The sequence below is a fragment of the Brienomyrus brachyistius genome, chromosome 5, assembly GCF_023856365.1.
Source record: "Brienomyrus brachyistius isolate T26 chromosome 5, BBRACH_0.4, whole genome shotgun sequence".
Classification (NCBI taxonomy): Eukaryota; Metazoa; Chordata; class Actinopteri; order Osteoglossiformes; family Mormyridae; genus Brienomyrus; species Brienomyrus brachyistius.
This window is the reverse complement of record NC_064537.1, coordinates 16482611-16498901: the sequence shown is the minus strand read 5'-3', so window position 1 is coordinate 16498901 and position 16291 is coordinate 16482611. Positions and strand designations below refer to the sequence as shown.

At 48.2% G+C, this 16291-nt stretch overlaps 1 protein-coding gene across 7 annotated transcripts in view; it reads left to right on the top strand.

Moving 5' to 3' along the window:
* tanc2b (tetratricopeptide repeat, ankyrin repeat and coiled-coil containing 2b) overlaps window positions 1–16291 on the top strand; it is a 165196-nt gene that overhangs the window by 116493 nt on the left and 32412 nt on the right. For 6 of the 7 annotated variants that reach the window (XM_049015377.1, XM_049015376.1, XM_049015375.1 and 3 more), the window contains 3 exons: window positions 6333–6481; window positions 14618–14807; window positions 15720–15950. In XM_049015377.1, the coding sequence (XP_048871334.1) occupies window positions 6333–6481; window positions 14618–14807; window positions 15720–15950 (570 nt within the window). Of the gene's footprint in view, window positions 1–5419; window positions 5847–6332; window positions 6482–14617; window positions 14808–15719; window positions 15951–16291 lie in introns of those variants that run through there. The other variant, XM_049015381.1, reaches the window with a different exon arrangement.

The window sequence follows — 16291 nt, the reverse complement described above, 5'->3', positions numbered from 1 at the left end:
GTGTGTGTTTTTGTAATTATTATATTCTGGTGACCAGTTTCCCCACAATGTGATAAAAATCTGTAACTTCTTACCTTTTTTACCTTACCTACTAAAAATGTCCCCATAAGGATAACCTAAATTTTATAAAGATCTGTGACTGCAATCAAAAAACTAAAAATGCAAGAAATCTTGTATTTTGTTTGGGTATTTATGGTTAATGTGGGAGCTGGGTAGAGGTTAAGTTTGTCATGGCGGGATCAGAGTTACTCCCATAGAAATGAATAGGATGTCCCCATAAACATGAGTACTGGTCTGTGTGTGTGTGTGTGTGTGTTTGTGTGTGTGCCTGCACTCTTCTCCCAGCCCCCCTGAAGATGGCAGAGATTACGGAGAACCCTCACATTCCAGGCTACTCATATCTCCTCTCGTGCCAGGAATCCCAGCCTGGATGTGCGCTGTTCCGGTGACCCCCCCCCCCGTGTGTTTGTTTAGTGGGCACACGTTGCTTGTTCTGTCCTAAGGAGTATTTTCCCCGAGCGCCGAGCTGCTGACGTCGAGCTCTGGGGGAGTCGCTCAGTGGTTTCCTGCTCACGCCTCCCTCTCCTCCGTCACTCCCCCCCTTGCCTTTCTCCTCCTCCTCTCCAGCCCTTACACTCCACTGCTCTCAGATTTCCTCCAGTTTCTGCTGAAATCGTAGTCGGCGGCTCCTCTGAAATCCTGCAGAACATCCAGTGCACACACCACCTCCCCCTTAGCCCCTCCTGCCCCCCCTCCCTTCTAACCACTGCAAGGGGAAAAAAAGGAATCAGTTCAATCTGGGACAAACCGACAAGTTCAGCTGAGCAGGAGAGCAGAGCTGGCTGCTTCTGGGTTTTACCAGGGGCTTTTAGCACCTTTACTGTCCTCGTACGGCTGCGTTTACTGCGGGCAAAGTGAGCAGAGCCGCGCCGCAGAGCACAGAGGTGCGCAGTGACTCCCCTGCATGGACTGCACCTCCCCAGGGAAGGGAGCCACGCGTGGCCGAGAGGGAGAATATTCCAGGCTGCCGCGAAGATGTCGGCTCGAGTGCTCCACACGTTCTCATTCTTCAAGCAGCTGGTGGACTTCTGCTCTTCCATGTGTGTCTCAAGTACGTAGACTGGGCTACCAAGGGCATGCATGATGCGTGCCTCCCTCTCGGGGTCTCTGTGGGCTGGGGGGGACAGGGATGCGGGGGGCAGGAATGGGGCTTTAACTGCGAGAGGAGAGCGAGAGATATTTTGCCGGGATTCCCGCAGGGTGGACGGGAGCTGGCGGTTTGTGTCAGCGGCCCCCCAGTCTGTCTCTCAGCATCTTCTCATTATCTCTGTGGCGTTCCAGAGCTCTGCTGCTCTCGCCAGGGATCCTGCTCGGACGGGAGAAGAGAGTCACGGCTAAATGCTGCTTTGTCATGTCCGTGCTGGCAGCATCAGAAGAGGCACATTTTCACTGGGGCTCAGAGGACCGGGAGGGAGGAGGGTGGCATCTCTTCTTTTCCAGATTAGTTGTCACATTGTTTATGAATGCTGGATCCGGATGATAGCGGCTGAAATTTTCATTTCCCCATTTTAACGAGTCTCTTTGTTTACCGTTGCCTGTCGTGGGCAGGACAATGACACCTTCCTCCTGAGTATGCCTACATTCTGCTCCGCCTGATAGACACACAGTGTCCTTCTGTTTACACACTGGAACCCACCCTCAATCAATGCATCTGGAAGTCTGCCTGAGCATCCCCCCCTCTCCCCCCAGTTAAATGTGTGAGTGGGGGGGGGGTGATTGGCTGCATGCTGATAACACCAGCAGGAGGGAAGAGATTTTGCCTGATTAGCCTTGGCAGCGGGGGGGGGGGGGGTGGTGGTGGGGAGGATCTCGAAACGCAACAGAAGTGCCGAGTCAGCATGTGGTGGGGAGGAAAACCGCACTCTGAGTGCTGGGCCTGTTGGCGGACGTGGCTCCCCGCTGGTCATCGTTTTTTTTGTTCTTTCTCCTATTTATTTCTGTCTTTTTTTATTGTGTGTCCCCCCCCCCCCCCCCCCCCCCACATCTGAGAACCCGCTTTAGCCGTCGCCCCCGTCTGTCTGTCCGTCTCACCTCCGCAACATCTGCTCTCTTCTCAGCCTCCTGTGTAGTTTCGGAAACCGACCGCATGTAACCTTTTTGTATTTCGCTCTGCTTCCAGATTTCCTGCATCTCCTCTTGTATCTAAAATCAATTTTCCTGGTCCTTTCTGGTAGGAGGGAGGCACAGTCTTAGACTCCTGCTTTACAGCACATTAAACTTAAACGAAGTTAGTTATTCTGCCGCTGTTCCTTGCGCGTTGCTCGCCGACCAGTCAGTGAGTCGTTCTCCTGCACGTGTGACATCAGTGGGCAGGTCTAGGCTGCATCACTGCTTTGTAATTGTGCCTGTTTGTTAATTGCTGACATAAGCGTGCACGGGAAGGGGGCGGAGTCATCATACCTCTGTGATTTCCTGGCAAAACTCCCTCTGGCAATATTGCTAAAGGAAGGATATGTTATGTTACTGAAGTAGAAACTGCAGTACAGCATGCAATGGGACCCCCCCCCCCCCCCATCGCCCTCGTGGATGTTTGGGAGAAATGTACAAGGAACTGAGTATTTTTTGAGGCTGCTGATAACTCTGGGGCAGGTATATTAATGAGGATACTGGAGACCTGACCCTCCTTTTATGATGTGTTTGGGTGGTATGGCGTCCATCTCATTAATGCGTCATTATCCCGCTCTGTGACCCGCGTCCTGTCGCTCCTCTCAAAATGAGCAGCTGACATACATGAACACACGGCACCACACGGTATAATTGTCCCTGTGAAGGAGTGAATCCCCTGTCTGGGGGGGGGTGAGAGGCAGCTGAGGCGGAGACTCCCGTGGAAGACATTAGGCAGTTCAGGGACGTATCAGACGAACCATCGGTGTAGGGTTTTAGCATGTGATGCTCCGGGTTTTCACTGAATTCATGTGGGTAGGTGAATTGTGTGTGTGTGTGTGTGTGTGTGTGTGTGTGTGTGTGTGTGTGTGTGTGTGTGTGTGTGTGTCCTGCCATGTTCTGGCTCATGTCCTGTGCTTCCTGCGATTGGGCACTGGCTCACTGCACCCCTACTTTGGGAGTCTGGGGTCCCGGGCCACCCAGAAGTCAGGCCTGTCCGCATGGCCCTCTCAGTGCTGTGGTCTCCTCCCCCTGCCTCACCTACCCCTCACCTCCATCCCGGCAGGACCTGCCCGCACTTGCTCATCCCGCGGCCTGGGGGGCGGAGGGGTCTGCGTGGGGGTTAACAGTCAGCCACACTGTGCCGAGTGGCTGAGTCATCAGACAGGAATGCACGTGGCAGTCTGGATGCTTAGTGGACTTCTCCTCCTGTGGTGGTACCAAGGGGGGTAGATCCGCTCTCCTTCCTTCTCCGAGACAGTTCCTGACCTCCCGTCACCCTCTTGCTCTCCCGGTTGGCGAAGTGAAGTGCCTTCCTGTGAGGCGTCTGCGATAGGAGGGTGGACTGTGCCCTAATGACTGACTAATGTCAGAGCATTTCCCTAAAGGGCCGGAGCCTGTGCAGACGGAAGATCAACCTTTGTTAACCAAACAGACTCTCTGCTGTTGCATGGCAATCCCTCTGTTTAACTTTTCTCTTGGCTCAGCATCAGCCTCAGCTTTCGAATGAACTGCATTTCCAATTTCCAGGCAAAAGGACAACAGGTCACCTGAATGCGGTGCTGTCAACAGACATCACAGGGTCTCTGTGACCATACCCCGCCCCCCCCACCCCGCCATATCTGTATTAATCTGCAGTTAAATCTCGAATGCCCCTCCTCCTACCACCACCACCACCACGAACTGGGTCGCCCCTCTTCTGGTGATGCAGGGCAGTCGGGCAGGTCTACAGACGGAGAGACAGATGCGCCGAGCGGGAACGCATTCCTTGGCGCACCGATAGTTGCCATGACAACCATCTGTCTTCCTCTCGCACTGTGCAGGAATCCGTGAAGGAGAGAATGGGGTGAAGAGTAAGCCTTGCGCTCTGTCCTTCGTTACGTACCGTTATATAATGCGAGCGGAGATGCTAACGAGAAGCATAATGGGTATTTGTTTACTTGGGCACCGATCCCAACTGTGCGTGTGACGTACTGAACGGGCTGGAATCAATCAATGAGAGCCGGTCTTTGGGTTGGCTTCCTCTAAAAAAATACAGTACATGCAATTTTAGGCTGTATTTGTGCCCAGAATATGGACGCATCATATTGTGATGGGTGTCCAAGGTGGGGGCTGGATCGGAAGGGGTCGTCTGTACTGAGGTACTGACAGGGCGGGTCCTGTGCATCAGGCTGTAGAGGAATGGCACTACCGCAGTGACAGTCTGTTGGATGGCTGGTATCTGCACCCTGGATTTTACTTATTTTATGCACCAGAGAATTTACTGGGCCGCACAGTTACGCTGAGCTCGCGGTTGGAACACAGGGGAGGTAATGCGGTTGATCGTGGCTCTGCAGACCACGGCCCACAGTCTCCAGCGAGGGCGTCCTTTGAACGGCAGCTCCTCCCACCAGGCTTACCTGTGATTCAGATGCTAAGTAGTGGCCTGAGGGGCAGCACTGTGTCGTGGGGGGAGACCTCCCTCATGCTGTCCCAGCTGTCCCTGCTTAGAAATACGTCTCTTTCTGTACGTAGAGTACATCCCTGCACAGGCTAAACTGCAGTGTTTCTTAAGGGCAGACGCGGAGCAGACTGAGCAGGGGATGGTACCCTTAACACCATATATCTATGCTGAGGGGAATTTGCTTTTTTTTTTTTTGGTTATCTGACGTCTGTGACCAGCTGTAGGCAGTGTCATTAGGGTGGGGGGTTCATAGGTCTGAGGTCAGAAAGCATAGGGGTCAGGGGTGTGGCACTGAAGAGTGCGATGGCCACTGTTTTCACAGAGATGTACCTGCGGGACCAGTTACTCGCTTGGCTGGTCGGACCTGCCGCCCTCTCGCCGCTCTGTTGTCCAAACAGCTGTCCCAGCCTGGCTATCTTTCCGCCATCTCAGGAAGCCTTATCTCCATGTTTAAGTGGCTGTATTCAGTGGATACTAGACGGAGAGCCTCAGGAATGCCAAACAGCTCCCACCTGGTGATTTCAAAGAGCGTTCAGACTGTTCCTCATCAGAAAAGCGACTTCAGAGCCAAAGGGGCTCTAAGCTCACGACTCTGTCATGTGACCCCGGCGTGTTTGTAATCCCTCTGCGGGGGCTGATGTGAAACCGTGACCGTGGTTTCTGTTATGCTTCTTATTTAAGTGATTTAAGATGACGTCGTACGTAGGTAATCAAAGTGGAATGCATGCGCGTTCATCCCCCCCCCTCCTTCATACCCAGCACATATGGGTCGGTATGGTACGTAATAAAGAGGCCTTTTGGTCTGTTCAGCACCAGCTTTCTCCGGCTCGGAAGCCTCCAGATCTAGCCCTTTCATTTCAGCCTGGAAGTAATAACATCAAAAAATATCTGCACTGCCACACACAGCTAAAGTCCATCTCTTCTGGGTCGTTTACTTACACGAGCTGGTGTTTAATCACATGGTGGGGAGGGGACCAGCAATGCCTGTAACACTTGCTACCTTTAAAAGTGGGCGTGCCTGACGCAGGCCGGGCTCACGCCCACACAGGTACGAACACTCCACATACACACATATGCACTTTCGAATCTAGCCGAGGGTGTGACTGTTAATCCTCGGTTCGCCGACCTTTTTTTGGCTTAAAACCTGCTGGGATGTTCACTGGAGTAGACCGCCGGGGAGTCACAGGAACCAGGGGGCGCTCGGCTCAGAGAACTGGCCCCCACTCAAGCATGAATTCAGGTGGCATCTCGCCATTCTCGCGCTTAAATTCGCACACTTTTGCTGCTTGTATTGCTTCTGATAAGCATGCCGGTTAGCTCAGCTGACTCACCTGCTGAAATGCAGCTTGTTCTGGAACGAGTTTATCCAGCATCTCCACAGTCCTCTGTAGACTTAACGAGCCACTGGCTGCAGTGTGACGGATGTTTATACAGTGCGGCGGTTAGCAGGCTAATACTAGTGTGTTTTCTGCCCGAACTGTGCGTGGTTTCTGGAGTTTTGAATTGTTTCTGTTCTGTGTGTGTTTTTGTGTGCATTTACATTGTGTGCGTGTGTGTGTGTGTGTGTGTGTGTGTATTTCTTTGCTTTTCCGTACCTCCCCGGATGGTCGATGCTCTGTCACCAGTGGGGACCTCCGTATCGTGTGGGTCAGAGCCCAAGAGCTTCCTGCTGTCACTGGGCCCCCTAACCCCCTAACCCTGTCTGTGCCCCTTCCTCTCTTTTCAGGGGAGTCGAACCAGGAGCTGGGGCCTCCCCCTTCAGTGGATGAGGCAGCCAACACTCTGATGACACGGCTGGGGTTCCTGCTGGGAGAGAAAGTGAGCGAGGGGCAGGCCGCACCGCAGTACGGCATGGAGGATCAAGATGACAACCAGGTACATCCCCCCCGGCACCCTCTGTCTGCGTCTGCCCTGGGCACATCAAAACAGCAGCTTCACAACCAATAGTGGCACTTTGAATCCTTTTATTCGCACTTAAATTGGCCTTTTGAATATTAATCCAAAAGCTCTGGCTTAATCCCATCAGTAATCAATTCCGAAAGCTGTTGACATTGTTTTTTGTTTAAATTCGGTTTTTGGGTCCCTGTGATGTGACTCTTAGAATCTACCTTACGCTGATCAGAAACCCATATGTTTACGAATAAGTAAAATGCATTTGAAACGACAAGTGTGGAATTGCTTTTGACGTGTTTGTGCTGTCAACAGCATTTCAGTGGAGATGTTTTAAAATGAAATAACAGATTTTAAATTGAGAAGCAGCCTTGAAATTCCTCCTCGGCAACACGAAAGCAGTAATTATTTTTTTTGAAACCGAGTCACTTTTATTTTTGAAGATCTGCTGGTAACACTTTACTTGTCGGGGCACAAATAATATAGTATTATACTATTACTTATGTATTAATTAACCACACATTAAAATCTTATTAACTAACATACTGATGTCATGTTAATTCATCATTAATTATCTCAAGCAGTTACCATATTTGTTACTATATCTGTTAATTTTGTAAACCTTTGTGAACTGCTGAAGGAACAAGTCATGAATAACACTGATAATACTGACTTATCTGATTTTTTCATTTTTAATAGAATATGATGCGTCTTTCATACCAGGCAGTTACTATATTTGATGCTATATCTGTTAATTCTGTAAACCTTTGTGAGCTACTAAGGAACAACTAACAAGAGAAATAAGAGAATTACTGATGTCGTGTCTATTCGTCGTTAATGAATCATGACACAAGTAGCAAATGTATTTGTTCAGGATTCATTCATGATTTCTGCTTGAGTAGTAACCGAGTTATTACTAAGTATTTGTGCGCCGTGAAGTAAAGTGTTACTGAACTACGTTACTCCTGAAAACTAACCCCGTGACCTCGTCCTTGCCAACCTTTCTGACAGCTAATAAGGGCAGCTCACCTTCTGTTGTTTAAAAAAAACTTTATTAGAATTTAAATGCACTTCATGTGCACAGATCAAAGGTTACTTTAACATACTAGTCACATTTCTGTAATGAAAATGGACTCTACTACTCTGTCTGTAGCAAAACCAAACCATGACAATAGGCTTCTGACTTATGAATAATGCATTAGTTTTCTATTGTCAGTTACCTCTATAGCAAACTGCGTGAATTGTGTTAAGAGAACAGTAATCCCAAGCTTCCCAACACTATGCTTGTTTTTTGCTAGGAAAGCTCAGTGTTCACAGTGTCGAGGGCTTCGTTGTGGGTTCAGTGAGGGCCCTCGGACCTTTGGGGCCTCGTGATGTACATGCAGACGCGTTACTGTGGAATGTTTTCTGTGGCTCTGTGTCAGGAGTCAAATCGTCAGGAACCTTGGGGAAGGAGTCTCAGCTTTTTTGTAACCTGTGGTATGGCCTTGTTATTGCATAGTCATTCACCTGCGTTGCAGCTGTAATCAGAGGCTGTTGGTCAAAATGCCTTCCATGTTATCACTCACCAGTGACACTCGGCGTATTACATGCCGCTTGCTCTTCCGTCTGTCTGAACCCGCTCATCCGTTTGAAAGATCAGTGCTGCTGGTTGAGATTGGAATGAGCCAGGCTGAGGAATACCTGAACGGTGTGGTTCTGCGGTCCGATGGTGATGACCTGTCTGCCGCAGATAAACGTCGGTGTCAGCGCCGCACACGACTTCCCCTATCAGGGCTTCGCCGCTTCTTTCTGTCAACAAGTCCGTGGTCCGGGTGGTGGGCGGCTGGATGGGCGGGAACTGAAAGAATCCCAGTTAGGATGTTTGTGAGGTTGTCAGAGGCGTCCGTGGAATCTGAGAGCGGAATTTGCGGAAATGAAGCAAGTAACCACCCCGGATTGAGGCCCGACCCGCACCAGAGGAGTAATACCAACCAAATACATTTATGACTGATGGCCATTATTTCGAAATCCAACCAGCACTGCAGCGGCCTGATGCAGGAATGTGTTTCCCCCAGTTTTTCCACTCAAACCACTGATAAATGGGGGTTGGGAATGGGGCTCTGACACACTGGAATAACTTGAATGTGTGTGCGTTGGAGGTGGGGGGGGGGGGGGGGACGACAACGACTGATGATAAGAGACTTCAATAAGTGCTCAACCATTAATTATCTAGGGTCGGCCAATGGAGCCAATTGATTTGTTGAGTTACGTCATCGCAGTTGGCCGTGTTGAAACACCAGGCGTAGAAGATAAGCTGTATGGGTTGTGTACTGACAGCCCTCTCCTCAGTCTTCCCCTCTGCATTGAAAAATGCACGATTCAGTACCCTGCCAGTGAGTAGGCCTCTCTACTGGTTATTAGGCAAAACTCTCCAGTTACTTTTACGTGTCATTAATCCCGTCTCGCGGCCTGGGTAAGTGCTTTTCGCTTGTGCTGCGGATTGTTTTTTCTCCCCTTGAAAACTTGCCCCCAAGTCACCGCTAGCATTCATCCTGTACTCCATTTTCGGGAGGCGCTTCGTCACAACGCTGCTGCTCTGGCTAAAATCTTGAGGAGGAGTCAGTGGAGGGAGGAAGAGGCACCTTTGTTGGGGTTGGAGGGCTGGAGCAGATCAGCGGAGCGCCAAGCAGCCGGGGTGTCAGGTGTGTAGAGACTGCCAGCGCTTCGTGTTCCGCATTATGACTCGCGGCGCCTCCACGCTTCCCGAGCTCAAAGTTGCCGCGCTGTCGTCACAGGACGGCCGCTCCGGCGTTTTGCCTTAGCTATGCTAAATTTTACGCTATGAGAAAGTCTTGACATAAAGCGCTATATTTACCCACACAGAGCCGAAAAAATGTCCCACAGAGGCATCTCGTGGCCCAGATGCAGAGTGCATTCTCGAGCAATAGTTTTTCTATTATGGAATGAGCACTAATATGACTCAAGATGACAGTTCGAGTTAAAGATGGAAATTTACACCAGGTTTCGTTCCTGCATAAATGTTCCTGAGATGGTTCTCATGCTGCGTTAAGGGGGTCTAAATGGCAGCGTGTCTGACGAAGAGGCATCACTCGCCATTGGCAAGGGGCCACACGCCTTGATTTTTTAAAAATAAAATAAAATCGGTGGTTCAAGTGGGTTCAGAAACCGTGGCGCCGAAAGTGCAGGCATCATGGCGAGGGACGACTGATTGCCTTTTACGTGAGTGAGGGCTTTGCTTTCACTCAGCGGCTTGACGAGATCAAGCCGTGGATGGAAAGCAGCTCTCCTGATAAAGTCCTCATGCAGCTAATATCATTTCCGTGTCTCCGACCTGAAGATGAGAAGCTAGAATGAGCTTCTGATGTGGAAAGGCTGCATTCGATACCCACAGGGGAAGGAATGAGTGGATCCCACGGTGGTCTGCACGCCACAGCTTCTCCCCATGCCTGCTGACGGTGTGTCGTTAAGGAACTGGCCAGTGAGGCGTGTGTGTACACAGCTCTTTGTGTTTAAAGATGCCTGTTTACTGTTTGAATGTCGGACTTGCTGCAGGCGAGACTGCAAACAGAGCGGTGTGACTGAGGACGGGGGGGGGTGGGGGTGGGGGGGGGCAAAATGAAAGACAGACGCTCCGTCGTCACCCCGAGAAAAACACACAAGAAAACAAAATAGATGCCGGATCATAGCAGGACCACAACTGGGCTGTTTGGCTATCTGGGTCTGGTAGGAGTGTAACGCTATACGAAATTCAAGGTTCAATACAAACCTCCGTTTTGAGTTCATGATTCGGTGCGATTTTGGTACAGCAGGGAAGATAGAATTTGTTTGAGATTATTTATTAGTAAAACTGCAAACAGACACTAAGTTACTAACAGTTATATGCCAAAAGTAGTGTGTCTGTCAACATGTCTGAATAAAGAAACCTAAAGGACTCTTATTTGCACATTTCAAAAATAAATATGTGTAATTAATAAAAATTGATAACAACATACACGTGCTCGGATGACATTGTCTCAAATGAGTTGGATGTTTCCAGCTACATATCTGAGTGGGTATAACAGAGCCAATAGTCTTGGTCTTATCAACAACTCTCCCTGTTCGGTGTTGGTGTAATTTATTGGGAAACCAGAATATTCCCAAACTGCCGATTTATAATTGACTGTAAACAGGGTTTACATCAGAATCAGAGAGGAGGGGGGGGCCCTGTTAGGTACAGAGTTGGGGGAGGGGTTCCTGAATAAGCCATTCTGTATGTTAGTTTGGTAATGCAATGGTACCTCAGTACTCAAACTCATTAGAACTCAAATTTCTTAAAAGTCTAACCAATCAGTTAAAAAAAAATGACCTAGAACTCAATCCGAATCTCAGAAGTCGAACCGTGAACGCCGACCTAAGATAACTTGTACGCGGGGAAATGAGTCACGCAGCGCATCTCTCAGCGGAAGCAAAGGGTAACGCTTCAGTCTCAGCCTCGCATACACTACGATAGCGTCGTTTGTTGGTGATAGTGCTTTTTATTGAAAATCTCAGGTAATACACTGAACTTTATATCATTTTGGTAGCCATTGCTCACCAAAAAGTTCCACAATAGTAGACAATTTTTTTTTTAACTTTACACATTGTTTGGATACATTTATTTTCTTACTTTACAAATTACAGTTTTGATAAATGTGCTTAGATGTGTTTAGTATTTTGCTCTTCTTGTTGTATCCTGTTCATTTCGTGTTTAAATGCTAAAAAAACAACATATTTAGGTGTAATTTTTTGGGGCTGGGAACCAATTAATTTGTTTTACATTATTTCTTATGGGGAAAATTCGATCAGAACAAAAACTTTTTTGGATTCAAACTCGAGTTCTGAACAGATTAAGTTTGAGTTCTGTATATGTATTTATGATCACTGTCTTAAATGCAGTATGTGCATTTGTGATTGAAATTTAAGGCATTAAGAAAAAGTTTACATGAATGAGGTGGTATTGCGCTTCAGCAAGGTACAATTTGGACATAAGGGGGCTTGACCCTTGAATTTAACCCACCAATTCACAGCCACAATTAACCAAATGTTTTCAATGTTGAACACCTACTTGTGAATTTAGGTTCTGTCTTTGTCAAGAAATATATTAATTGGTTTCATTGCATGTTCAGAAATAAGAACGATGTAACTGAATGACACACGACAATAATATGTAACGTTACAGTCCTGGAGTCCGGGCATATTTACCGGGGATGAGAGAGGACAGAACATCAATAGTAATTGAGATAAAGGACAGACTATTCACGCTTGTTACAACGACTTCAGGTTGGGCGAGATAGACAGACCTCTGATACAAACAGGCTTAGCTGCAGGAAAGAATCTGTTAACTGTGACCTGTAGTTTCAGTGTTCAGTGTTGCTTTCAGTCCAGCTGTTTCCTAAATCGGTTTCAGCTGCCGGGTGACATTTCTTGACATTTTCCCAATTATTTTTCAATTCCTTTTGAAGGTTACAACCGAACAAGAGCATGTGAACTGAGTACAGTTTGCATTCTTTGGTGCTACAAATGCTTCTGTAACACTTTCTTTAAAAAAATGCATTGTCACTCTTAATTTTTGTAGTGAGTATTTATTTATACTATTCTCAGCTATAAACTTAAATAAAAAAAAAAATTCGCTTCACTTATTAAATTTTTTTTTACTTGAAATATTTGTTGTGTGATTCAAATTATGTGACAGAATGTCAGTGAGACTCTTAAAATTCGTAAGTGCATCCCTTTGATATATTTTGTATGTAATTTACAGAAATTCGTCATTTTGTTAATTTTTCAAAGAGTATAAATGAATAATCGTTGACTCATTAAAAATTAATAATAAAGAGTGTATAATTAATTTTAATGGATGACATCCAGTCACTTTTTTACTATTAAAATTATTCCTAACAACAATTTTGGTTAACACAACTGGGAAGGTACATCAAATCTTTAACTAATGCATTTGGTTTAATGAAATTTCTATCAAATTTTTAATGTGTTTCTTTCACTCAACTGATCAGTCAGGCTCTGTTAATTAAGGCTTCAGCTGGAATGAAAAACAGAGTGAGGTTCCATTAGCAGAGAATGGGGCAGGACCTGGGTCCCGACAGCCGGCTCAGCATTCACTGGCTTTGTTAGCATTTAGCCCCGTTAGGCTAATGCAGACCTCCACTGTTCAACAGGCTGCCTGACTTTTCGAGCATGTGATCGTCAGTGGCACTGGGTTTGCTGAGAGCATGAAGTCTTTGCCTGTTGTCCATGTAGCTAGAGTGTTTTATAAGCGGGCCCGTTTGCTGGTCTCTCACACACAGACAGCAGCGGACATGCAGACCGTTCTTGGTGCGTTTCCCAGAAGGCTTCACTCTGACTCGGGGGTGGGGTGGGGTGGGGTGGGGAATCTCCTGGTCCTTCGCTGTCCCTGTCCGGCACTCGCTAAGCTCAGAAACACCTGGGGCTCAGTATGAAGCGTGGGTGAGGGGTGGCAAGGGAGAGCAGAGGCGGAGTGTGGAAACCCAACGGACCTCTTCATCTCCTCGTCGTGCTACAGAGGACTGCGCTTAACCTCAGCCCAGCCACTGTACTAAGTGAGGTTGGGGGGCTGCCGCTAACGTGTGGGCTGTGTGATTCTCAAAGCTGAGGAAGAGTTCTCGAAATCAATGGCAGTCCCACAGTAAGAGAATCTTATATGAAATAAACTTTTTAATCACCTTAATGATGTGATTTATAAGTAATGTAAGTCCTGAGGAATTGAGGAGACAGTGCTGGCAGACTTTACTCAGCTGTTGTCCTGAACGGGATACAGATCTAGGGTCCAAGGGTGTTCACTGCCTGATGTTTAACCTGGAGGTGTGAGGGTGCTCTTCTTGAAGGTGCTGGGTGATATAAACACGTTTGTGTTTTTGTGAGAGCTGTAGACATTTATCCAGAATACAAGGCAGGGTCACCACCAGGTGCTGGGGGGGGCTGTTCAAAGGCTGCTTCTGTATTCTGGGCTGTCTCCCATCTGCCTGAGTCAAAGAGCAAATCGAACGACTTCTAACAGTCATCATTGTAGATTTTAGCTTCTTCTGTCAGGCAGAGGCGGCCTGCGTGTGATAGCAGAGCATCCCTTCCTGCTTCTTTCCCTGTGGCTGTCTCCTCTCATGCCCCGTACCGCCCGAGTGAATCGCACAGATGACACGACGTCTGGTGCCATAAAATCACTGCCGCCTCATTTGTCTGAGCCGCTCTTGTCGATACACGCTACTGGGGAAGGAGGCGAACGCGGTGGATTTCAAAAGGGCTGTGCTGCAGTGTCAGCGTCTCAGAGCAACCAGGCAGCATTTGTGCGTGAAAAGGGCAGAGGCTGGAATGCAGTGTAGTGTGAGGAATGATACATCATTTGTATTTTGCACTAAAAACCCAAAGCACAAGGCAAGAGGTCCTGTAGTCAAACATTTCTGAAGGCCAAACTAAACATTTCACTTTCCAGTCAAACAAGAAGATGCTCTTTGCAGACCGCTCGTGCGTGATCTTCTGCCTTACCACCAGGACGCTTGGGGGTTTATGAGGAGATACATCCTGCTTTATCTTTTTTTTTCCAGCTTCCCCTCAACCAGTTGACTGACATTAGAAGTCACATCTCAGAGTGGCTTATGGGAAATGTAGTTCTGTTCCAGGTGTCCATTTTGTGCTGTAGTTCTTTATGGTAGCATCTGTTCTGCACCGGTTTCTGGAGTTCGGAGCTTATGTCCATGCTGGATATTCCGAATGATAATATCAGTATTATTAGGAGCATACAGCGGTGAAGGTGTAGCATTGGAGTTAACGTCTTCCCTCATGGCTTTGCCGTTTCTATTATTAGGGCCTGGCTGCAGTTCTGAGCAGCCAAAAGGTGGTGTCCAGGAAACACTCTGTCAGATCAGCTGATGTTCCTTCACCAAAACCCTGCCATAACTGTATTCTTCTTTCTTTGGGAGTATGGTGTGTGGCTGGCCTGGTGTTGAGGAGCTCTCCCAGCAGAAGTGCAGATAATGGTGTTTTTGCAGTCATGCACTTGTTCCAGATTTCCCAAATGTGGCAGAGATCAGCCCTAACCACCGACCCCCCCCCCCCTCGCCATGGTCATTGCAGGGTCTGTCAGCGACCCAGCGGATCAGCCCCTGCTCCACTCTGACCAGCAGCACTGCCTCCCCGCCAGCAGGCAGCCCCTGCTCCACCCTACCCTCCGCCACTCCCGGCAACCCCGGCAATAAGGACTGTGCCTACGGCTCCGTCACCAGCCCCACCTCCACCCTTGAGAGCAGGGATAGCGGCATCATCGGTGAGTGTCACCAATTCATCATCATTCTGTAACCAACCTAACTACCCACTGCTTCAGAAGCGGACTGCATTCCTCTCCTATGTCACACTGCCAACCTTACAGCTTTTTCTACATGCTACATTTCCTTTTACTGGTGGTAGATATGAACCTGCAGCTCCCCAGCAGACCTGTAGGAGGCGCTAGTGTTATAGAATCACCAAACTGGGCTTAAACTCTTTCAAATAATAATAATAATAATGAAGGTCAAATTTGACTCAACAGACGTATCAAATGCACAATAATGTCTTTATTGTTATTAAATTACCACCTTATTAATTACGTTAACTTACGGAATATAAAGCAATATAATTTCCCCTTGCCCTTATCTTCCATCCATCCATTTTCCAAACCGCTGATCCTACTGGGTCGCGGGGGGTCCGGAGCCTATCCCGGAAGCAATGGGCACGAGGCAGGGAACTACCCAGGATGGGGGGCCAGCCCATCGCAGGGCACACTCACACACCATTCACTCACGCATGCACTGCCCTTATCTTATTATAGATATTTTGTTTCTATATGTACAAATATGCATACTTTATTGTAGCTTATGAAAAGTCAGTATGAACTCAGAGACAGTCCTCTTTAATGTACTTTTTCAATGGGCTACCTTTAGTTTGACAGGTCAAAAGGATTGTGGAGTGAAACAGCCAATGTCTGCACAGTAATGACATAAAGACAGTTACACAGAGTCATTGTGCTTGAGGGTAATTAAAGTGTCCTGCCAAATGCATGATGTCATTGCCAGCCGCCAACAGCCCCCCCCCTTCCTTATGCATTTCAGCAGAACTGACAGGGCTGATGTTAAGCACATGCCGTATTGTGATTCATGGGCACCTCGTAACCCCCCCTCCCCCCACCCCGTGTCTGCTACAGCCACTCTGACAAGTTACTCGGAGAACATGGAGAGGGGGTCTCGGGGGAACCTGAAGCTGTGGCAGTCGCAGAAGTCCGGCATGGACTCGTGCCTGTACCGCGTGGATGAGAACATGACGGCCTCTACCTACAGCCTCAACAAGATCCCAGAGAGGAACCTGGAGACCATCTCGTCCCACTCCGTCCAGTCCATCCCCCTCTACCTTATGCCTCGGCCCAACTCTGTGGCAGGTGAGTCCCCCCTCTCCATGTGGCACGTACCCATCGCCCCAGTGATTCCACCAGCATGGTCCCATCATGGTGCCATGTCACACATCTCTCACACTTGCTCTTCTCATAGCTCTAGTTCAGACTAGATCAATCCGTTTTTCTCAAAGATTTGCCTCCCTCTGTACCTGAGTCGCTCGATGGCATGAACATTCCAGAAATAAGCCCAAGGTCACAGCAAGCAGGTTACAGATAACTCTCCATCCCATGATGGTCCAGCAGATCCTGTCTGTGTGTCCATGAATGAAAACTTTGGGTCACAACAAGGCATTTTCGTAAACTGAAGACAAAGGCAGGAACTTCCT